A 25,527-nucleotide genomic window follows, 5' to 3' on the forward strand; every position below is an offset into this window, starting at 1 on the left:
GCCATCCGTCTACAGGCTGGTAGGTACCACTGAGCTACGTCCCGCCCCCTTGACTATGGATGTCAAACACTTAGTCATTATTTATTTGTACCGGCCTCGGTGGCGTCGTGGCAGGCCATCCGTCTACAGGCTGGTAGGTACCACTGAGCTACGTCCCACCCCCTTGACTATGGATGTCAAACACTTAGTCATTATTTATTTGTACCGGCCTCGGTGGCATCGTGGCAGGCCATCCGTCTACAGGCTGGTAGGTACCACTGAGCTACGTCCCGCCCCCTTGACTATGGATGTCAAACACTTAGTCATTATTTATTTGTACCGGCCTCGGTGGCATCGTGGCAGGCCATCCGTCTACAGGCTGGTAGGTACCACTGAGCTACGTCCCACCCCCTTGACTATGGATGTCAAACACTTAGTCATTATTTATTTGTACCGGCCTCGGTGGCGTCGTGGCAGGCCATCCGTCTACAGGCTGGTAGGTACCACTGAGCTACGTCCCACCCCCTTGACTATGGATGTCAAACACTTAGTCATTATTTATTTGTACCGGCCTCGGTGGCGTCGTGGCAGGCCATCCGTCTACAGGCTGGTAGGTACTGGGTTCGGATCCCAGTCGAGGCATGGGATTTTTAATCCAGATACCGACTCCAAACCCTGAGTGAGTGCTCCGCAAGGCTCAATGGGTAGGTGTAAACCACTTGCACCGACCAGTGATCCATAACTGGTTCAACAAAGGCCATGGTTTGTGCTATCCTGCCTGTGGGAAGCGTAAACAAAAGATCCCTTGCTGCCTGTCGTAAAAAGAGTAGCCTATGTGGCGACAGCGGGTTTCCTCTAAAAACAGTGTCAGAATGACCATATGTTTGACGTCCAATAGCCGATGATAAGATAAAAAATCAATGTGCTCTAGCGGCGTCGTTAAATAAAACAAACTTTACTTTTTTTATTTATTTGTAGTCTTTATAGGTTCCAGTGCACCACATTTTTTCCTTATCAGCAAGGGATCTTTCATATGAACTTTCCCCACAGACAGGACAGTACAGTACATACCACGGCCTTCGATATGCCAGTCGTGGGGCATCTTTCATATGAACTTTCCCCACAGACAGGACAATACAGTACATACCACGGCCTTCGATATGCCAGTCGTGGGGCATCTTTCATATGAACTTTTCCACAGACAGGGCAGTACAGTACATACCACGGCCTTCGATATGCCAGTCATGGGGCAATGGTTGGGGTGGGGGTAAAACCAAATCAGAGACGGGGTAAAACCAAATCAGAGACGGGGTCCACCGACGTGGTTTGATCCCGCAACCCTGTCATGAATATATAAAGCCCCAAACCTATGGCAATTCAGGGCTCAAACTTAACGACAGCACCAAGTGCAATTGCTATAGTTGCAATATAATTTGCCGTCGGTCAGGGCCTTCACCAATCATAGTTTTTTACCAATGGATAAAAATTACTGCCGTCGGTTGAAGTGACAATTTTTGGTGTTTGTATTTGTTGCAATGTTATCTATGTAAAATTGCCATAGGCTGTTTCAAAATCGCCATCAATGAGCATTTTACCTTTGGCAAAAACATTTCAAAACTGCCCTAGGAAACAAATGATTAAGTTCGAGCCGTGCAGGGCTTTAGATTGCACTGAAGTGGAGGCAATAAACACTGTGCCCATAATAAGCATACACGCCCAAATTAAGTATAAACATTGTGACCTCAAAACATTTTCCTCAAAACCACTGAAATGTTAAGCGTTAATTAGACTGAAATGACTTGAAATACATTCTGTATACCTACAATTCTTTATCACCTGTTGACAACATTAATTATAAAATTCTAATGACCTCAGGGTGCTCAGAACAGACAAAAACGCGTTGTGCCCAATGTAGGACTGCAGAATTTAAAAACGAGGATATACGGTCTGCCCATGAGCGGGTGTACGTTATACATTTGGCAAGGGCAGATAATTCTGCAGTGTAGGTTATGACTCCAGGTCGTATAGCATTGTTGTTGTGCTATTACGGTAAGTTGAATAAGACTATAGTGAGATCTAAAAGCCCTGACGTGCCACGTCTAGGTTTCATCTCTCAGTCTGCATGTAGCAAATGTTAAAAGCAGCACACGTTAGACACCGAATAGTTAGCTGTTGTCTAAATGTGATGAGGTGTCATTTAAAATATCCTCTTCCCTTGTCGGCAAGCAGGACAAGATTGATTTCAACTCTCTCTCTTTTAGCCGATGGCTAACGGCCAGGTTATATGATACAAACAAAATACACACCGAAAGAGTCAAGGTTGGTTTGGTGTGCAGCAATTAACAAGAAGCAAACTCAAAACTGTGCAGTGAAATACAACAAGCTGAGGCATATTCTACTGAATTATGTACATAAACGTGCTGGGTCCACCAAACCATTAAATACAAAAATTATTGAAACTGAACTTGGCGAATATTTAGTAATCCTTCATTTTGTTACATTTTATTATGGTTAGGACAACTTAACTGAGTCACACATTTTCACAATTTTGGCAAATCGACAATTTTGTTTAACCACAATGAGGGAACATTAGATATTGAACTACGTGAATAAAAACAAAACACTATCCAACACACTACAATTATTATGACTCACTACTCATGCTTCAAGTCTTGTTGTCTAAAAGTGGCCAAATTTCTGTGCAACGCTAGATGCCAAATCCAATTTTCTTTTGTCCCATTATATGTCAACAGCAATATTTAATTAGCCAATAAATAGAGAGATTGCAATAACCATGCAAATTAACGGTTCTGCACTGCCAAACATGACATAATCAGTCAGAGCAATATTTTTACTTCAATGATTACGGAACAGCAATCTAACTACAGCCCAGTAGCTGCCAGAGTAATATATTTAGTGGAGTGTGTCATTATAATGCTTCAATTTGTCGGCTGTTTAACTGACATGTTAGTTTGCTCTCCGCTACTTCACATATTGCTCATCAAGCCAAAATTCTTTGGTAAAACCCGACTAAAATTCTTTCTCTGTTTGTTTGTGGGAGGGACGTAGCCCAGTGGTAAAGTGCTCGCTTGATGCGCAGTCGGTTTGGGATCGATCACCATCGGTGGGCCCATTGAGCTATTTCTCGCTCCAGCCAGTGCACCGTGACTGGTATATCAAATGCTGTGGTATGTGCTATTCAGTCTGTGGATGGTGCATATAAAAGGTCCCTTGCTACTAATGGAAAAATATAGCAGGTTTCCTCTCTAAGACTATATGTCAAAATTACCAAATGTTTGACATCCAATAGCCGATGATTAAATAAATCAATGTGCTCTGGTGTTGTTGTTAAACAAACAAACAAACTTAACTTACATACTTTTTTTTCTTCTCCCCCCCCCATGACACCATTTCTGCTACTTTTAGCTGTGTGCATTTTGACCGTAGAACAACGCTGACAAGTAGGTTTCAGGCGTGAACGTTCCTACATTTCTTTGGTTACCAACCCAGTCTCATTACATTAGTGATGTCTTTTTTCATCAATGTGTATGTCTACTCTGCTATAGCGTTTTCTATTAATTTATCGCATAAAAAAAGTGTCACAATGTTATTGTTTTTTGCATCTTTCAGGTGTGTTTTCTTCAAAATATCTAAATAGGGGTGTCTGAATAATCCAGCTAGTTACAGAAATGTAGTGTGAATTGGGGGTGGGGGGGGGGATATGAACGAAAAAAGTAAGCACCTCTCGCACAATCAGATTAACATAAAGTGTCAAAAAAGAAATGCATAGGTGATAGGGAAAGAAGAACAGTGTTTGATTTTACAAAATATCGCTGGGTTTTTTTACAGTGGTGCTGAATGACCATGTTTGTTAATGTTCCTGGAATGGGACAGCATGCCCAAATGCACCCTAAAACAAATTTAACACACGTTGTGCGACAATTGCAGGAAATCGGTGTGAAATGGTAAGATTTTGGTGAATTCACATGAAACTTGGGGAAAATATTGGGGTAGTGATGCGTATTTAAAGCTGCAATGCTCACAATGATGCCTCATTTCCATTTAGGCGTAGACAAGTTACAAGATGCCAAGATTAAGCCTGCCGAATTGAAAGATTGCAATAGGCCGCCTCCAATTAGGTGAATCGCAGTCAGCAGTCACACGCCACATGAATGTCCATCAGAGCACCATTTCACATCTCTGGGACAGGTACCAGCAGTTTCAATCAGAAGTGGAAGACCTTGCATAACAACTGCAACACAAGATCGCTACATCTGGTTTCTGCACTTGCGTCACCGAACTGCCACAGCAATGAACACTGCTGGACGCATACCTGGTTTGAGAAGGGTGTCTAAACAAACTATTCAGAACCGACTTCGAGAAGCTGGTTTACAGGCTAGGAGACCGTATGTTGGCCCCGTCCTGCGATGTCAACATCGACATTTACATGTTTGCTGGTGCATGAATGTACAGGGGTGGAACTTGGGAAACTGGCGGCGAGTATGGTTCAGAGACGAGACACATTTCCTTCTACAGCAATGTGATGGACGACAGTGTGTTTACAGACGCCGCAATGAACGTTTTGCCAACAACTGCGTCGCCCAAATTGACAGATTCAATGGAGGGAGTGTCATGATGTGGGGAGCCATCTCATACACCGGCAGAAGTGAACTTGTGTTTGTACAAGGCAACCTGACAGCTGTACGCTACATGGATGAAATTCTGTGCCGTCAAATGCTTCCCATTTTGGATCGACAGAGAGAACTCTTTCAGCAGGACAATGCCAGGCCACATACGGCATGTGTAACAATGGATTTCCTACAGAATGAGAACATTAATGTGCTGCCATGGCCATCAAGATCGCCAGATCTCAACCCCATTAACATCTATGGGACGAACTGGAGATACGTGTACGCAGGTGTGACCCAAAGCCTCAGACGCTTCCACAACTGTCACATGCACTACAGGAAGAATGGGCTAGGATTCCGAGACTCATTCAGTCTATGCCAAGGAGATGTCATGCAATGATTGCTGCTGCTGGTGGCCACACAAGGTACTGATTTCAGCGCCCTCGTGCAATGCTGTTTGGTGACAAAAACCGCCGTCAGTCCATAGCAAGAACATTGTCACATACTCATGTCAAATTTTACTGTGATATGATCATAAATAAAGAAATTATGCCACTTTGTATTAAAGAGATAATTCCATGAATATTTCGCCTATGCATTTCTTTTTTGACAGAGTATATATATATATATATATATATATATATATATATATATATATATATATATATATATATAGAGTTTCTGCCAGAAAGAAATTTTTGGGTATGGTGCTATGGAATTGAATGCAACCAGTCAAAAGGGGGTATGAGGGGCCTCACCCAGAAAGAAAATGGGTTAGATTTAGGGTTAGGCTTTAAGAAAATCATACATTAATGATAAAGAGTAATTAATTTTGTGAAAAGGTTAACTTAAAAAAAAAAAATCTGCCAAAAAATCGGGGTATGGCACCATACCCATTTTACCCTTTGGCAGAACCCCTGATATATACACACACACAGACAGAATGTAAAGGAGTTCTGCATGTGCTTTATTCACACTTGAATGAAAGTAAAACATTATCACATTCAATTTATAATTAAACACTGTTTAATCACACCATTAATCTGCCAGCTGCTCCTTGTTTGTTCTAAAACAATGAAAACGAATTAAATGCTTGTTTAACAATATCTGACCACATTTAAATTTGGAATTTATATTCTTGGCCTTTCACATACCAGTGGTGGGGCACTGATTGGGATGGGGGAAATGTGAGTCGACTGAGATTTATTGAATCTATAAGAGCCTTATCAGAGTGCTTTATACCACCGACATTGAGAATATCAGTCACATGTTGATGTTAATGGTGAAATCAGGGTTATATATAGCTCCAGTTGATTTTACTAATGATTAAAACCTTACAATAGAGAATCAATATCATTCCTCATTCGGGATAGTCATATTGCAACAGGTTTCAGACGTACTTATTTATTATAAACATTTAATTTAATATTACAAAATCAGCCCTCTACATTGCGACTGATTTGGTCACATATGTGCGACCTTTTTTTTCATTTGGCAACTAATACATTTAATATACCATTTTTATAAAAAATACAAGTAGGCTCCTAGATGGACAAGTTAACGTAGAAGGCTGCATATAAAGATTACATTTTCTTGCTCAGAATATCAGTGTCAGTGTACTCAGTGTGTTTCTGCTCAGAATATCAGTGTCAGTGTACTCAGTGTGTTTCTGCTCAGAATATCAGTGTCAGTGTACTCAGTGTGTTTCTGCTCAGAATATCAGTGTCAGTGTGTTTCTGCTCAGAATATCAGTGTCAGTGTACTCAGTGTGTTTCTGCTCAGAATAGCAGTGTCAGTGTATTCAGTGTTTCTGCTCAGAATAGCAGTGTCAGTGTATTCAGTGTGTTTTTGCTCAGAATATCAATGTCAGTGTATTCAGTGTGTTTTTGCTAATATCAGTGTCAGTGTATTCAGTGTGTTTGTGCTAATATCAGTGTCAGTGTATTCAGTGTGTTTTTGCTCAGAATATCAGTGTCAGTGTATTCAGTGTGTTTTTGCTCAGAATATCAGTGTCAGTGTATTCAGTGTTTTTGTTAATATCAGTGTCAGTGTATTCAGCTCAAAATACATTGTATCAGCCTTACGTCTGTCACGGCCTGACGATGTTTAACATGACACCACCGAGGCCGGTTACTTGCTAATATCAGTGTCAGTGTATTCAGTGTGTCTGATGGCCTGACGATGACACCACCACCCTTTTGCTCAGCCTAATATCAGTGTCAGTGTATTCAGTGTGTTTTTGCTAATATCAGTGTCAGTGTATTCAGTGTGTTTTTGCTCAGAATATCAGTGTCAGTGTATTCAGTGTGTTTCTGCTCAGAATATCAGTGTCAGTGTATTCAGTGTGTTTTTGCTCAGAATATCAGTGTCAAGTGTATTCAGTGTGTTTTTGCTCAGAATATCAGTGTCAGTGTGTTTTTGGTCTTCTTAATGTTTGTAGTACTTAGCTCATTTCATTCCATCTCATTTCAACTTATTAGGGCTCAAACACGCTGGCCTGGGCACACACCTCAGCTATCTGTAATGGTCTGTAATATACACCTACCTATCGAGTTGGAAACACGGACTCTGGGTGGGAGCCGGTACCCGGCTGTGAATGAACCCTACATTGTACCAGCCTTATGTCTGATGGCCTAACGATGACACCACCACCCTGTATCTACATTGTACCAGCCTTATGTCTGATGGCCTAACGATGACACCACCACCCTGTATCTACATTGTACCAGCCGTATGTCTGATGGCCTAACGATGACACCACCACCCTGTATCTACATTGTACCAGCCTTATGTCTGATGGCCTAACGATGACACCACCGCCCTGTATCTACATTGTACCAGCCTTATGTCTGATGGCCTAACGATGACACCACCGCCCTGTATCTACATTGTACCAGCCTTATGTCTGATGGCCTAACGATGACACCACCGCCCTGTATCTACATTGTACCAGCCTTATGTCTGATGGCCTAACGATGACACCACCGCCCTGTATCTACACTGTACCAGCCGTATGTCTGATGGCCTAACGATGACACCACCGCCCTGTATCTACACTGTACCAGCCTTATGTCTGATGGCCTAACGATGACACCACCGCCCTGTATCTACACTGTACCAGCCTTATGTCTGATGGCCTAACGATGACACCACCACCCTGTATCTACATTGTACCAGCCTTATGTCTGATGGCCTAACGATGACACCACCACCCTGTATCTACATTGTACCAGCCGTATGTCTGATGGCCTAACGATGACACCACCACCCTGTATCTACATTGTACCAGCCTTATGTCTGATGGCCTGACGATGACACCACCACCCTGTATCTACATTGTACCAGCCTTATGTCTGATGGCCCGACGATGACACCACCACCCTGTATCTACATTGTACCAGCCTTATGTCTGATGGCCTGACGATGACACCACCACCCTGTATCTACATTGTACCAGCCTTATGTCTGATGGCCTGACGATGACACCACCACCCTGTATCTACATTGTACCAGCCTTATGTCTGATGGCCTTACGATGACACCACCACCCTGTATCTACATTGTACCAGCCTTATGTCTGATGGCCTAACGATGACACCACCGAGGCCGGTTACTTAGCTCAAAATACATTTCACTTTCTAATTAGTACATGCATGTATGTTGTTGTTAAAAGGAAGGAAGGAAGAAAATGTTTTATTTAACGACACACTCAACACATTTTATTTACGGTTATATGGCATCAGACATACATGTATGGTTAAAGACTACACAGATATTGAGAGAGGAAACCCGCTGTTGCCACTTCATGGGTTGTTGTTAAAAGTGACAGACCCTAGTTTATAAACACTATACAGCATATTTTTCACTGTTAGAGCTATATTCTGGTGTATATGAAAGCAAACAATATTACTTAAGATTTTATTGCTTAATTAGACTATCCATTTCCATACAGCCAAAGTGTTTCTGGTCATCCTGGTGTTTTTAATACAACAAAATGCATTTTTCATATTTTTAAAAATGCACATACCTCTGAGAAGTAAAAGTTATGGAGACGAGCTCTATGTCCCATGTCAACTTAACAGACTCTTGTTTGACCCTATTGTAACGTTATTCAATGTGTTACAGGTTTGTAGATAACCAAATTTAGTGTCCATTTTCATCGACTGTAACTAGGTCTGCAACTTTGATATGTATAAAATTAGTTTTGAGAACAAAAAAAAGCTTCACATTTTCAGTGAAACGGGACATACATGTATCATACTGTATGTGGATCATCTCATGTCTGCACATCAAATGTGTCACACAATCACAGCCTGTATGTGTGATACGACTCCAGACTTCACTCTGAGGTACATGGTGGGCATTTTTATCTTTAATGTATGCACATGGATGAAGAACTAGTTGCAATAATTTCAAGTTTGTTTTGTTTAATGACATCACCTAGAGCACATTGATTTATTAATAATTGGCTATTGGATGTCAAATATTAAGTAATTTTAACATAACATACAGCAACCCCTGCAAATGCCCACTTGTTTTGCTGTGGACATCTTTGAGAGGAAACCCGCTACATTTTTCCAATAGCAAGGGATCTTTTATATGCACCATCCCACACACAGGGTAGCACATATCACGGCCTTTGATATATATACATGTACCAGTCATGGTGCAATGGCTGGAATGAGAGAGAGGCCAATGGGTCCACTGACAGGGACTGATCCAAGACTGATTGTGCATCAGGCGAGTGCTTTACCGCTGGGCTACGTCCTGCCCCAGTTGCAATAAGAGAAACTTGTCTAGAGAAGCCAATGGGTTCAGTGAGGTAGATGAATCTAAAGACCCATTGCCCCTTGGGCGACACCTCACTCTGTACTGAAAGACTTGAAGCAGCTGTGAATCACCCAATTAGACTGAAACCAGCTGTGTCTGGTGAACAGTAACAGGCTGATGGTTAACAACATGCCAGTATGTAGAGGACAAGACTGACACCACCAAACTGTTTTACGTAGTGGCAGGTGTGATCAACCCAATAAGTAGCATTCATTCATTCATTTCAACTTATTTTCGTGCTTATATACAATTAAGGTTCCACCTCAGCTATCTGGGCTGTCTAGGCCAGTGGGTTAGATATTAGGTGTTAGTGGTTATTGAGAGAGAAGAGGGTGCATGTAGTGGTCTTACGCCTACCCGCTGAATCGTTAAAACTCGCTCTTGGTGGGAGCTGGTACCAGGCTGCGAACCCGGTACCTACCAGCCTTATGTCCAGTTGCTTAACCACCGAGACCGGTAACAACTTGTTCTTAATGTGGAAGTTAAAGCCTATGACCTGACAGATGTGAAGGGAGAAGTCCCTGCATAGCATATATATCCCTTCCTATATTGATTTTTTAATAATAATTGTAACCTGATGGCAAGTGTGTTCTGTATTGTGATTGGTTAATTACATTCTTTTTCCGGGATCAAATGAAAATAACACCCAGAAATCTAATGACGTCATTAGCAATTGGAACAGGCCAAGTTGACGGTTCAAGGGTCTGCAGTTAGATTGTAGCCAGGATTTGCAGGATCAAATAGACAATAACAGCCGCAAATCTAAAAATTCCATATGGTCATCTCCTAATTCTAATTTACTCTGCATATAACGTGAAATTTGATTGGCTAATCAAATCCATTTGAGGAGAAATTGGGGGGATTTCCTAAGAGCCTATTTGCATATTCATACGCTACTTTTCTGTTTAGTTGGACGTACTTAGTTTTAAAATAACAACATTCAATCTTTTTCTGAAGCAAAATGCATGCTCCTCTAAAAAATTTACATAAATGCTGTTTATAAACATTTGTGTGACATCATGTGAGTGACGCTGACAGGAATGTGTAAGCAAGTAACAACAATTCTGCCGAATTATGAATCTTTGTTATCAAGCACCAGTTGTCGTGATGAGTATTCAGAATAAGTGAACTCAGTAATAATGGTTGGTATAGTTGTTAATAAAACAATAAAATTTAAAACGATATTAGGGGCAGCATTTGTATTATATGTAAAAACATATTTTTTAGTCTGCTCGCCGTATAATTATTTTATAAGGCGGATGACTTCAAACACGATAGTAGTGACCAGGTTTTTGTTAATGCTGCATTTATTTCGAAAAATTATTATTTAAACAATTTAAAAAAAGAAAATGCATTTATTGAATTAGAATGGTAATAAAATTAACTGTTGTATTTGACCATTTGAGAACGTTCACGCTGGTTATACAGTTGCAAATATCCGTTTTACCGTCTCCACTCCATGTTGCCAGTAAACCTCAATTTGCGACTGTATATAACCTGAAAATGGTCAAATATAATATAGTTATCCCCTAAATCGATTAGAAATATATAAATTCACGGAAGATTTATATTAAATTAGAACTATATGTACCTACATATATAACATCCAATAGCCGATGATAAGATAAAAAATCAATGTGCTCTAGTGGCGTCGTTAAATAAAACATCCTCTTTGTTTTGCTCACTGAGATATAGACCCTACAAATCTCCCATTGTGGCTTTAATTTAATAATGGTCCAATATTTTCTTCAGGGGCAGGATTTAGCTCAGTCAGTTAAGCTCTTGCCTGAGGTGCTTGTATCGCAGGATCGAACCACTTTGGTGGATCCATTCAAATGACTGGATTTTTTCTCATTCCAACCAGTGCACCACAACTGGTCAAAGGCCATTGTATGTGCTTTCCTGTCTGTGGGAAAGTGCATACAAAAGATCCCTTGCTGCAGGAAAAATGTAGCGGGTTTCCTCTGATGACTATGAGTCAGAATTACCAAATGTTTGACATCCAATAGCCGATCATTAATTAATCAATGTGCTCTAGTGGTGTTGTTAACAAAAACAAACTTTATTTTCTTTATGTAGACATGGAAAAAAAAAATATATATATATTTTTCAGCATATAATCCGCTACTTTTTTATTGTGAATTGCAAGGTGTGGTTTATAAAACGGTGCGCCTAATTTATGAATTTTACGGTAACCACTGTGCATATAAACCAGAACTCTTTTTTTTTCAATCTCATAATAATAATATAGCATACCAAATGACTTGGACTAAAGTATTACAATGGAATGGCTCTTTATTAATAGTCTAGTCAGGCTAGAAACAATACATCACTTGGGTATTGTTATACTTACAGTTTCAAAAATGGACTCGTCCGCGAACTTTCTTAGTTTGATTTCTGTAACATTTATTGTTAGTAGTGCATCAGATGTGTTTGTCAGATGTTCTAAAATGAAGGAACTTTCCTCATATTATACAAAGTAGTGTTGTTATACTTTGTAGTAAACACACCCAACTTGCATGTTCGATATTGCAGATAAAAAGCCAGTGGCAGCCTAAACAATGTCATGTAATCAACTACAATGTCATGGCCATTTATGGCCAATTGCAAAAGCCAGACCGTAACAAGGACATCAAAACAGTTTCTTGATATCTTTAACGCCACTGTTTCTAACCTGTTTGTAATGTTTTTAATTAATATATAAAAATTAAAGTTTAGTACGAAGCTTGCGAATTAAAATAACATAATCGGAGTACCTGTAATGTTTGTATTAAATGTCGACATTTCCAATCTAATTAGCCCGCTAATTTATACAGAGCATAACGTTGTTGTAATGTATTTCGTTATATTACATGTAATTATACATATATAATTCTCGGCAAATATATATATATGTTTTAAAGGCTATCGTTTAAAAGTTATAAAACAATGTCGAAACTAAACGATCGATAGCCTTGTGCTTAGTTTCGGTTCACTGCCACATATCCAGCTTGCCCTGACCTCGTTTGAATATGTAATTTTTGCACACGGCACGCTAGTTAGGTTACAGAGAAACGCGTGTTTTGCAATCGAGTGAGTAGATCTACTAGTAATTTTCACTTTGTAATCATATCTAAAAATTCCATATGGTCATCTCCTAATTCTAATTTACTCTGCATATAACGTGAAATTTGATTGGCTAATCAAATCCATTTGAGGAGAAATTGGGGGGATTTCCTAAGAGCCTATTTGCATATTCATACGCTACTTTTCTGTTTAGTTGGACGTACTTAGTTTTAAAATAACAACATTCAATCTTTTTCTGAAGCAAAATGCATGCTCCTCTAAAAAATTTACATAAATGCTGTTTATAAACATTTGTGTGACATCATGTGAGTGACGCTGACAGGAATGTGTAAGCAAGTAACAACAATTCTGCCGAATTATGAATCTTTGTTATCAAGCACCAGTTGTCGTGATGAGTATTCAGAATAAGTGAACTCAGTAATAATGGTTGGTATAGTTGTTAATAAAACAATAAAATTTAAAACGATATTAGGGGCAGCATTTGTATTATATGTAAAAACATATTTTTTAGTCTGCTCGCCGTATAATTATTTTATAAGGCGGATGACTTCAAACACGATAGTAGTGACCAGGTTTTTGTTAATGCTGCATTTATTTCGAAAAATTATTATTTAAACAATTTAAAAAAAGAAAATGCATTTATTGAATTAGAATGGTAATAAAATTAACTGTTGTATTTGACCATTTGAGAACGTTCACGCTGGTTATACAGTTGCAAATATCCGTTTTACCGTCTCCACTCCATGTTGCCAGTAAACCTCAATTTGCGACTGTATATAACCTGAAAATGGTCAAATATAATATAGTTATCCCCTAAATCGATTAGAATATATAAATTCACGGAAGATTTATATTAAATTAGAACTATATGTACCTACATATATAACATCCAATAGCCGATGATAAGATAAAAAATCAATGTGCTCTAGTGGCGTCGTTAAATAAAACATCCTCTTTGTTTTGCTCACTGAGATATAGACCCTACAAATCTCCCATTGTGGCTTTAATTTAATAATGGTCCAATATTTTCTTCAGGGGCAGGATTTAGCTCAGTCAGTTAAGCTCTTGCCTGAGGTGCTTGTATCGCAGGATCGAACCACTTTGGTGGATCCATTCAAATGACTGGATTTTTTCTCATTCCAACCAGTGCACCACAACTGGTCAAAGGCCATTGTATGTGCTTTCCTGTCTGTGGGAAAGTGCATACAAAAGATCCCTTGCTGCAGGAAAAATGTAGCGGGTTTCCTCTGATGACTATGAGTCAGAATTACCAAATGTTTGACATCCAATAGCCGATCATTAATTAATCAATGTGCTCTAGTGGTGTTGTTAACAAAAACAAACTTTATTTTCTTTATGTAGACATGGAAAAAAAAAATATATATATATTTTTCAGCATATAATCCGCTACTTTTTTATTGTGAATTGCAAGGTGTGGTTTATAAAACGGTGCGCCTAATTTATGAATTTTACGGTAACCACTGTGCATATAAACCAGAACTCTTTTTTTTTCAATCTCATAATAATAATATAGCATACCAAATGACTTGGACTAAAGTATTACAATGGAATGGCTCTTTATTAATAGTCTAGTCAGGCTAGAAACAATACATCACTTGGGTATTGTTATACTTACAGTTTCAAAAATGGACTCGTCCGCGAACTTTCTTAGTTTGATTTCTGTAACATTTATTGTTAGTAGTGCATCAGATGTGTTTGTCAGATGTTCTAAAATGAAGGAACTTTCCTCATATTATACAAAGTAGTGTTGTTATACTTTGTAGTAAACACACCCAACTTGCATGTTCGATATTGCAGATAAAAAGCCAGTGGCAGCCTAAACAATGTCATGTAATCAACTACAATGTCATGGCCATTTATGGCCAATTGCAAAAGCCAGACCGTAACAAGGACATCAAAACAGTTTCTTGATATCTTTAACGCCACTGTTTCTAACCTGTTTGTAATGTTTTTAATTAATATATAAAAATTAAAGTTTAGTACGAAGCTTGCGAATTAAAATAACATAATCGGAGTACCTGTAATGTTTGTATTAAATGTCGACATTTCCAATCTAATTAGCCCGCTAATTTATACAGAGCATAACGTTGTTGTAATGTATTTCGTTATATTACATGTAATTATACATATATAATTCTCGGCAAATATATATATATGTTTTAAAGGCTATCGTTTAAAAGTTATAAAACAATGTCGAAACTAAACGATCGATAGCCTTGTGCTTAGTTTCGGTTCACTGCCACATATCCAGCTTGCCCTGACCTCGTTTGAATATGTAATTTTTGCACACGGCACGCTAGTTAGGTTACAGAGAAACGCGTGTTTTGCAATCGAGTGAGTAGATCTACTAGTAATTTTCACTTTGTAATCATACTGTAACAAATAAAATATTATCATGTTTTTTTTCTTCTTTGCAACTAATGCAAGATTACGAAATTAGCATTATCAAGTTCTTGTTCATATTTTCGTAAAAATAGTGGGGTTTGTCAAAGGTGTTTTGTTTATGAAACTTTCCCATTAGGTGAAATGAAACTGAAAGTAACACAATCAACAATTATTTATTGTTTGAATTTAAGGGAGAATGGATATCTTTATTATTATTAAATACAAACAATTAACTGTAATTAAGATTGTGGCTTTATTTTAACTGCGGCTTACTTAAAGGTGCGGTTTATGTACGAACAAAGGTCGGAACTTGGTCTAAAAACAAGGGGTGCGGTTTATGCACCAGTGCGTGTAATAAGCCGGAAAATACGGTACACTCTATACAACGAGAGGGACAATTACAGTTAACATTTTCTGTGACAATCGATTATGGATTTCTACAAGTGATCACCATGCACATCAGTTGTATCACTGGAACATCACAGGATTCGGAAAATGGCAAGAGCGATAGTTTCATTTGCGTGTTGTTCACATAAGTATAGTGTTACATAACCCATTTTTCATTCGCGCATAGAATTTATGACGCCATTTACATGGTCATGGCACCTTACGTAAAAATGAAATGAGTTACCTGAATTTGCTTTTGGGTAACCAAATGGTTTATGCAGATGTTCAATTCTCAGAGGCATGCATCACTATACATCAATACACACACACATCTGGTGCATTAATCAGTATTTACACTGACCCTAGCTCCTCCCAACACCTCCCAGCAATATTTCAAGTACATGTACCACAAGTCAAATTGTCCACTTCGATCTGTCCCGGCCTGTTAGTAAATGTAATACCAGTATTTACACTGACCCTAGCTCCTCCCAACACCTCCCAGCAATAGTTCAAGTACATGTACCACAAGTCAAATTGTCCACTTCGATCTGTCCCGGCCTGTTAGTAAATGTAAGCCTGATTAATACCAGTATTTCTTGCTGACCACTGTTATATAACCCCTAAACTCTTCTAATCAATCCAAACCCAGTTTAAGAAGCACAGGTATCAATATATTAATATTCAAAATTAATGTGCTAATATATTTAATGAAATAAAGTAATTAAACTATTATGTGGCATAATTATAGAGCATGCTTATATATCTACATATCTATCTATATCTAGCAAATAATTATATATATATAACACAATTAAAGTGTTATTAATTAATTTGAGTAAAAAGTTTAAGGACATACAATACAAAACACGTCATTGATTAAAGTTTAAAAGAATGCTAAAGCAAGGCTTTTGACCGCTGGTATGCATATTCAATGATACATAATGCACATTATTGCTTAATATCAACAAGTATAATCGTATAGTTAATTAATAAAACGGTTAAATGTGATGGCTATTATATATAACGGGCACAGCTATTTTGTACCATCCCAGTGAATACACATTCTGGCGAGCCGGTGGTTATGTAGTACTTAACGTGTCAGTCTAGGTAAGTGATTACCACTGTCTTAGACACACATACAAAAATACTTGCCATTTTTTTAAGATCAAGGTATTGTGGTATAACCTGCCGCCCCTACAATGTTAATGGACATTATCAGCCATCCTGCTTTCCCATCTAAAATAACAAAACTGACCAATTATGTAGTCCCAAAGAAAAGAAAATTATCACTTGGGTATCGTGAGTGGTCATTTTTGCTCCATTGGACTCTACCAATAGGCCTAATAATATGCATTTTTTCTTTGGATTTTTTAAGAGAGAAAAATACTTTATAACTCCATTTCATTCTGTTGATGCAAATTGAAATACATTTAGTTAAATAGTATATAGAGGATATTTCATGTTTTTTGTCAAATATGATTTATATCTCATTGAGTGAAGTTTGTAATCATATCTCACGTGTCACGCTTGCGCAACAAGTGTGATAAGATTGCAAACTTCACGAGAAGTTTGCAAGAGCAACTTGTGAGACATGATTACAAACTTCAAATATTACAAACATGAAATTTTCGATTTATTATATAACTTTTGGCAATTTACCTTTATTTTTAAAATGCAAGCAGCAAAATAGTTTCGGCTTTCTTACAGTGAAGACAACACTTTCTACAGTGACAATAATACATTTTAGAGTGAAATAGTTAAATTTTCACTGTAAAATGTGTTATACATGATACAATTGTATATCATCACTGAGTGACTGATAACACTTTTATTTCACTGATATTTTAAGATATTTCACTAAATATTATATAATAAATTATACTATCAAGTCATTTATGTTGTTTTACAAGACTGGTTGATTAAAGTGAAGAGCCGTGTCGTAAATTACTGCTTTTGTTTACACTGCATATAGGAGTTGGTCGGAGCTGATGTCACTTCGCCCCAATCCATAGTACTGGATGCCACGAAAACGAAACAAAATGGCTGCACCCAGTTAGCAGGAATAATCATGGGTTTTTTACTTACTCTAAAATTACGCATTTTTCATTTGTTAAAGTGTCAGTATGTGTTGGTGGTCTGGGTATGCATCTTTCCAACACATAAGAATCATGTTGGAGTTTAGTCTCCCTTTTAAGTTTATTTGGTTTAATGACACCATGTATAGAGCACATTGATTAATTAATCATCGGCTATTGGATATCAAACATTTGGTAATTCTAACACATATAATTTAAGGCATCAGAGGAAACCCACTACATTTTCCCATTATATTAGGGATCTTATATTTTATATGCACTTTTCAGAGACAGGAAAGCACATGCATACAACTGCCTTTGACCGGTTGTGGTGCACTGGTTGGAACGAGAAAAACCCCGAACAGTTGAATGGATCCACAGAGGTGGTTCGATCCTGCGATGCAATCACCTCAAACGAGCACTCAACCGCCAGCTAAATCCCGCCCCAAAACATGATTAATTAACTAAAGTAAAATACTAAACAATATTATTTATTAAACAACATAAATACCGCTTTAATTAGAGTAAAATATTATGCGACATTATACTGTTAAGTTTAAATGAGTGTAAAATATATTATACGGCACTATTAGAAAGCATGTTTAATTAAATTACAGTAAAATAGTATCCAAAATAATTACAAAACGAGTTTAATCAACTGTCAAACATTAATGTTATACCTTAACGACATTAACTTTGGAAAGACGACTTTAAAAGCAATTTTCCATTTGTGCTGCAAATGCACCAACAACTAACAAGATGCAGCAGGCTTGGAAACACAAGGTCCCTGGCATTTAAACAAGCGGGCAGCCGCACCGAGCTCAGCTATAGATCACATGGTGTGTTAAAGCGAGTGGCTAGTTCAACAAAGAGAATACCTCCAGACTACGTTATAAAGGAGACAGCATGCAGCAAGGCACTGCATGCCTTCACAGATCTACACAGCACACACACTGTTAGCAGGCCTGGTCCTACTAATCACAGTAAATACAAACCATAGACATGTCTTGTGACATACTTCAAAATATGACTTCTTATCCTCATTTACCCAGCAAACTCAATAAAGTCACTTGCTTATTTTAAGCAGTGCTATTGCATGCAGCCCAGCGAAGGCAACGCAGAGCAGGAAAAGGTTGAGCTATTAATAGACCAGAGGGCGGAGCTTGATGGCACATCGTTGATTACATTGTAACAGGACTGTGCTGTCAGCTAGGGGCTAGCTAGGTCAGCTTGCTGGGGGGAAAAAAGGGTTATGCAATTAGGCCCAGTTGTGTTTCACTACACAACATCCTGTGGTGTTTTTGAAAGACACAAAATATATTTGTCTTCTTTTTAAAAATCTTATAGGTAGGTTCTTCATTAAATGCATCATTTTACATCCGCACCGACACATCAACATGAAGTTATATATTAAAGATCAAAATACTCAACAAAAAAAGTCGAAAACAGTTTTTTATTTTCATGTACAAATACTGTTAAAAACATATATAAATATAGCACTACCTGTGGCAATTAATTGTACAATATTGTTTATTCACTATTTTCAAAAGAAAGTTTCCAAGTGTGGTTCAACTGTGTCATTATGAAAATTATTGAACTACTATTTAAAACAAAAAATTCTGAATAATTATAAGAAATTGTTTATCCACTATTGTAAAATAAATTTTCAAAATAATTCTTTATAACTCCTATCTATAAATTCTTTATGCATTAATGTCAAAATAAACTCCAGGTATATGATGTAGTAGCCAGGTAATTGGTTCATAGCTCACCTGTATGTGCAAAATGATGATTGTCCAACGAGAAAAACAATACGTGAATGAACGAAAGAACAAGCAAATGAATTCAGGAACAAACAGATGAACGGACAAACAAACAAACAAACAAATGAATGAAAAAAATGAACAAACAAACAAATGAATGTTTAACGACACCCAAGCGAAATGTTACAATACATCAGCTACTGAGTGTCAAACAAAGGTGAATACAATGAAACTACTCAACACGAGACCCTCTGTATAAACAATTCTCTCAAAACGGGACATTATATTTTCTAAAGTGATTTACACATCTTTTAACACTAAAGCAAAAACCTCTCTTCAGTCCTAAAATGTTTATTTAGTACAAATTGTAGCTCTGAAAACCGGATGATTAGATCATTATCAATCATTATGACACCACTAGCTAATTGCTTCGTATATTATCATTTTGCTGTCATCAGCCAGATTACCTGACTGCGAACTTGGATGGTGTAACATGCACATCCTTGGGTTAGCCAAAAGGACAATCACCATTTTGTGTCTGCATGTGTACGAACGAGAGAGAGAGAGAGAGAGAGAGAGAGAGAGAGAGAGAGAGAGAGAGAGAGAGAGAGAGAGAGAGAGAGAGAGAGAGTCAAATATAAATTAAGCAATTATAAAGATCAACTGGCAACTTCAATTGATATCCTTCACAGACATGATTTGCTTCAAAGATTGATAAAACAACAAAGCATTTAATCCATTGTCTTCCTCTTGTTTCAAAAGATCCCTTGCTGCTAATCGAAAAGAGTAGCCCATGAAGTGGCGACAGTAGGTTTCCTCTCTCAATATCTGTGTGGTCCTTAACCATATGTCTGACGCCATATAACCATAAATAAAATGTGTTGAGTGTGTCGTTAAATAAAACATTTCCTTCTTCCTCTTGTTTTAATTTGTTTTTGTTTAGTAAAACAAATGCATGCCTTCGGATTTCATGGAAACGATCATTTCGGTACCGTGTCAGTAATGTCTCGGTAAAATCACAGAACAGATATTTTGTTTTCCATGATTATTATATCGAGTACGACTACTCAACGGAACTGAAAAACAGTTTCCAATGGGTTCACATGATCACAAGGCACAGAACTGAAAAAGTGTTTCCGATGAAATTTTAAATCCTATGGCCTAAAAAGTCATGTTGGCCTTACAGTGTCTAAAAGATGTCAGTAGCGTTTCATTATCATATCGATCTTCCAGCTAAACATCACTGTATTGAACTATAATTAAACTTCTCTTACATTCATTACAATATAACGTCATCCCATTGGTCCAGACGTAACAACCAGAGTTTGTTCAATTCTCGATGAACCTAAAATTTACGTCGTCAGGGAACGTCATATCTAATGATGTCATTTTTTGTGGGCAAGTTGTCTTACTGGGCGTTATTAGTGTTATTATTAGCAAGTATCATTCAAATTTAACTGTAAGTATTGTCTGTTATATCTGGGTATATGAACAAAAAAGTCATCCGCAAACTTACGTGAGAACGGCTTCACTGATTCACAGTTTAATTTTGCGGATGATTTTTTTTGTTCATATCCCAATGAACGTAAAAGAAATAACACAATCCTTTAACGACTTGAAGATAAAATTATTAAACATGAAAATAACTTAAGTAATAGAGTACAACAAAAGCATAAATGCATCAATGCATGCATTCAATTTTAAACCCCTGAAAATCGTCAATATCTCTTAAAATGGGACAATTTACTTGGTTCCATGGGTGTCTAGTTTACTGTATATGAATAACCAGAAAAGACAAAGTCAGAAATCAGTGATATTATAATTATACCAGTAACAGACAGTTATACATATATACTATCATACATATATATACATGTATGGCTACATAAGTAATGAGGGGTAAAAAGAAAGGAACATACATTTGTTTATTGTGAGTGAGTGAGTGAGGAAATATTAAATTGCACCCCAGCAAAAGGATATATCAGCTATTGGGTATATCAATCAAATAAAGGTAAATGGATAAATAAATAGGATGATCAGCATCAATACCAGCCCTCTATGTTAACTTTTCCACCCAGGAGCCAGATGGTGCCTGTAACATTGCGTTATTTCTCGCTCCAGCCAGTGCACCATGACTGGTACATCAAAGGCTGTGGTATGTGCTATCCTGCCTATGGGATGGTGCATATAAAAGACACCTTGCTGCTAATCGAAAAGAGTAGCCCATGAAGTGGCGACAGTGGGTTTTCTCTCTCAATATCTGTGTGGTCCTTAACCATATGTCTGATGCCATATAGCCATAAATAAAATGTGTTGAGTGCGTCGTTAAATAAAACATTTCCTTCCTTCCTTCATGCCATATATGGGTGTATATGAGGACCAGGTTGTCACCGTGGAGCAGCCAATACAATATCATCAAACTGATAATCCCAGTAGTTGCAGATCACCCAGAGAAACCCAAAATCTCACACAGTATTCTCTCCAATGGGTGTGTAAGAAAACGAAAGAACAATTAAAACAGTGGTATGCAGACAAAGATTCAGCAAAAATATGAAAAGAAAAGAATAACCAGTCAACGGTAAGATTTGTGGACTGAATTAAGCCCATTCACCCATGGTGGATCATGTCAGATTTTGTCCGGGTGGCCGACGGCTAGCTGCCTGGACTATTGATACAGTAATTAGACTATTACAAACCATGCAATTGCACTCACGGTTTTGTTGCTTTTCTTTGAATTATCAGTAACATATAAAAGAAAACTTAGAAACAATTAAATGACTCAAATTATGAATGCAAATAACATTGAGTCACACGTTTTGCATTAATTTAATATTATGATCATATTTATTTCAGGAGATACAGTACATGCATGCTTTTGGAAAAAGAAAATAGAAAGAAATGTTTTATTTAACGACGCACTCAACACATTTTATTTACGGTTATATGGCATCAGACATATGGTTAAGGACCACACAGATTTTGAGAGGAAACCCACTGTCGCCACTACATGGGCTACTCTTCCGATTAGCAGCATGGGATCTTTTACTTGCGCTTCCCACAGGCAGGATAGCACAAACAATGGCCTTTGTTGAACCAGTTATGGATCACTGGTCGGTGCAAGTGGTTTACACCTACCCATTGAGCCTTGCGGAACACTCACTCAAGGTTTGGAGTCGGTATCTGGATGCATGCTTTTGGATGCATATTTTGAGGTTAAGAGATGGCAAACTTTAAAACATGTCCATTTAAAAAAACAAAAACAATCCAAAATGTGAACATAACTCTCTTTAAATAATGATGACTCCTCTAAGTCTAGGACAGTGATCAGCTGATCATGAGTTTGGGGCTTAGATGTCGTTCTAAGTCTAGACTAGTGATCAGCTGATCATGAGTTCGGGGCTTAGATGTCATTCTATAAGTCTAGACCAGTGATCAGCTGATCATGAGGTCGGGGCTTAGATGTCGTTCTAAGTCTAGGCCAGCGATCAGCTGATTCTGAAGGAAATGTTTTTTGTTTAACGACACACTCAACACATTTTATTTACGGTTATATGGCGTCAGACATATGGTTAAAGACCACACAGATATAGAGAGAGGAAACCTGCTGTCGCCACTTAATGGGCTACTCTTTCCGATTAGCAGCAAGGGATCTTTTAATATGCATCATCCCACAGACAGGATAGTACATACCACAGCCTTTGTTACACCAGTTGTGGAGCACTGGCTGGAACGAGAAATAGCCCAATGGGGCCACCGACGGGGATCGATCCCAGACCGACCGTGCATCAAGCGAGTACTTTACCACTGGGCTACGCCCCGCCCCTAGCTGATTGTGAGTTCAGGGCTTAGATGGATGTTTGGATAACTCAAACTTCACTTTGACTACAGACTTTGTTACCAAATTCGCTAATAATTTCACGGGGATCGACCAGCATTAACACTGAGAATTCCGACAGGTTTCAACATTTTGTTGTGGTTTATTGTGTTATTTATTTACATGTTCAACATTCATTTCAGATAACTTTTTGGTGTTGTAACTGATATCTTTTTTAGACAATGATGTCCTGAACACATTAATAACTGTTCTTGTCGATGTAACTGCTTTTTCACTGTCGATGTACAATATACATGTAATTAACTGCTCTTGTTGATGGAACTGCTTTTTCACTGTCGATGTACAATGTACATGTAATTAACTGCTCTTGTTGATGGAACTGTTTTTTCACTGTCGATGTACAATGTACATGTAATTAACTGCTCTTGTTGATGGAACTGCTTTTTCACTGTCGATGTACAATGTACATGTAATTAATTGCTCTTGTTCATGGAACTGTTTTTTCACTGTCAGTGTACAATGTACATGTAATTAACTGCTCTTGTTGATGGAACTGTTTTTTCACTGTCGATATACAATATACATGTAATTAACTGCTGTTGTTGATGTAACTGCTTTTTCACTGTCGATGTACAATGTACATGTAATTAACTGCTCTTGTCGATGGAACTGCAATGTACATATAACTAACTGCTCTTGATGGAACTGTTTTTTCACTGTCAATGTACAATGTACATGTAATCAACTGCTCTTGATGGAACTGTTTTTTCACTGTCAATGTACAATGTACATGTAATTAACTGTTCTTGATGGAACTGTTTTTTCACTGTCAATGTACAATGTACATGTAATTAACTGCTCTTGTTGATGGAGCTGCAGTGTACATGTAATTAACTGCTCTTGTTGATGTAACTGCTTTTTCACTGTCGATGTACAATGTACATGTAATTAACTGCTCTTGTTGATTTAACTGTTTTTTCACTGTCGATGTACAAGGTACATGTAATTAACTGCTGTTGTTGATGGAACTGTTTTTTCACTGTCGGTGTACAATGTACATATAATTAACTGGTCTTGTCGATGTAACTGTTTTTTCACTGTCGGTGTACAATGTACATGTAATTAACTGCTCTTGTCGATGTAACTGCTTTTTCACTGTCGGTGTACAATGTACATGTAATTAACTGCTCTTGTTGATGGAACTGCTTTTTCACTGTCGATGTACAATGTACATGTAATTAACTGCTCTTGTAGATTTAACTGTTTTTTCACTGTCGATGTACAATGTACATGTAATTAACTGCTGTTGTCGATGTAACTGTTTTTTCACTGTCGGTGTACAATGTACATGTAATTAACTGCTCTTGTCGATGTAACTGTTTTTTCACTGTCGGTGTACAATGTACATGTAATTAACTGGTCTTGTCGATGTAACTGTTTTTTCACTGTCGGTGTACAATGTACATGTAAGTAACTGCTCTTGTTGATGGAACTGCTTTCTCACTGTCAATGTACGATGTACATGTAATTAATTGCTCTTGTTCATGGAACTGTTTTTTCACTGTCAGTGTACAATGTACATGTAATTAACTGCTCTTGTTCATGGAACTGTTTTTCACTGTCGATATACAATATACATGTAATTAACTGCTGTTGTTGATGTAACTGCTTTTTCACTGTCGATGTACAATGTACATGTGATTAACTGCTCTTGATGGAACTGTTTTTTCACTGTCAATGTACAATGTACATGTAATCAACTGCTCTTGATGGAACTGTTTTGTCACTGTCAATGTACAATGTACATGTAATTAACTGCTCTTGATGGAACTGTTTTTTCACTGTCAATGTACAATGTACATGTAATTAACTGCTCTTGTTGATGGAGCTGCAATGTACATGTAATTAACTGCTGTTGTTGATGTAACTGCTTTTTCACTGTCGATGTACAATGTACATGTAATTAACTGCTGTTGTTGATGGAACTGTTTTTTCACTGTCGGTGTACAATGTACATAATTATAATTAACTGGTCTTGTCGATGTAACTGTTTTTTCACTGTCGGTGTACAATGTACATGTAATTAACTGCTGTTGTTGATGGAACTGTTTTTTCACTGTCGGTGTACAATGTACATAATTATAATTAACTGGTCTTGTCGATGTAACTGTTTTTTCACTGTCGGTGTACAATGTACATGTAATTAACTGCTCTTGTTGATGGAACTGCAATGTACATGTAATTAACTGCTCTTGTTGATGTAACTGCTTTTTTACTGTCGATGTACAATGTACATGTAATTAACTGCTCTTGTAGATTTAACTGTTTTTTCACTGTCGATGTACAATGTACATGTAATTAACTGCTGTTGTCGATGTAACTGTTTTTTCACTGTCGGTGTACAATGTACATGTAATTAACTGCTCTTGTCGATGTAACTGTTTTTTCACTGTCGGTGTACAATGTACATGTAATTAACTGCTCTTGTTGATGGAACTGTTTTTTCACTATCTATGTACAATGTACATGTAATTAACTGCTCTTGTTGATGGAACTGC

At 37.6% G+C, this 25,527-nt stretch overlaps 1 protein-coding gene across 4 annotated transcripts in view; it reads right to left on the bottom strand.

Annotated features, from left to right (window-relative positions):
• The window catches only part of LOC121376912 (protein kinase C-binding protein 1-like), a 113,706-nt gene that overhangs the window by 67,674 nt on the left and 20,505 nt on the right, over positions 1-25,527 (bottom strand). The window contains exon 1 of one of the 4 annotated variants that reach the window (XM_041504705.1): positions 18,390-18,501. The exons of 2 other annotated variants lie outside the window; for them this stretch is intronic. Coding sequence is in view for 1 of the 2 variants with exons in the window: in XM_041504704.1 (XP_041360638.1) it covers positions 18,367-18,387 (21 nt within the window). In the remaining variant the exon portion in view is untranslated. Of the gene's footprint in view, positions 1-18,366; positions 18,502-25,527 lie in introns of those variants that run through there. One more of the 4 variants, XM_041504704.1, reaches the window with a different exon arrangement.

This window comes from Gigantopelta aegis, chromosome 7, assembly GCF_016097555.1.
Source record: "Gigantopelta aegis isolate Gae_Host chromosome 7, Gae_host_genome, whole genome shotgun sequence".
In the NCBI taxonomy this organism is placed as follows: Eukaryota; Metazoa; Mollusca; class Gastropoda; order Neomphalida; family Peltospiridae; genus Gigantopelta; species Gigantopelta aegis.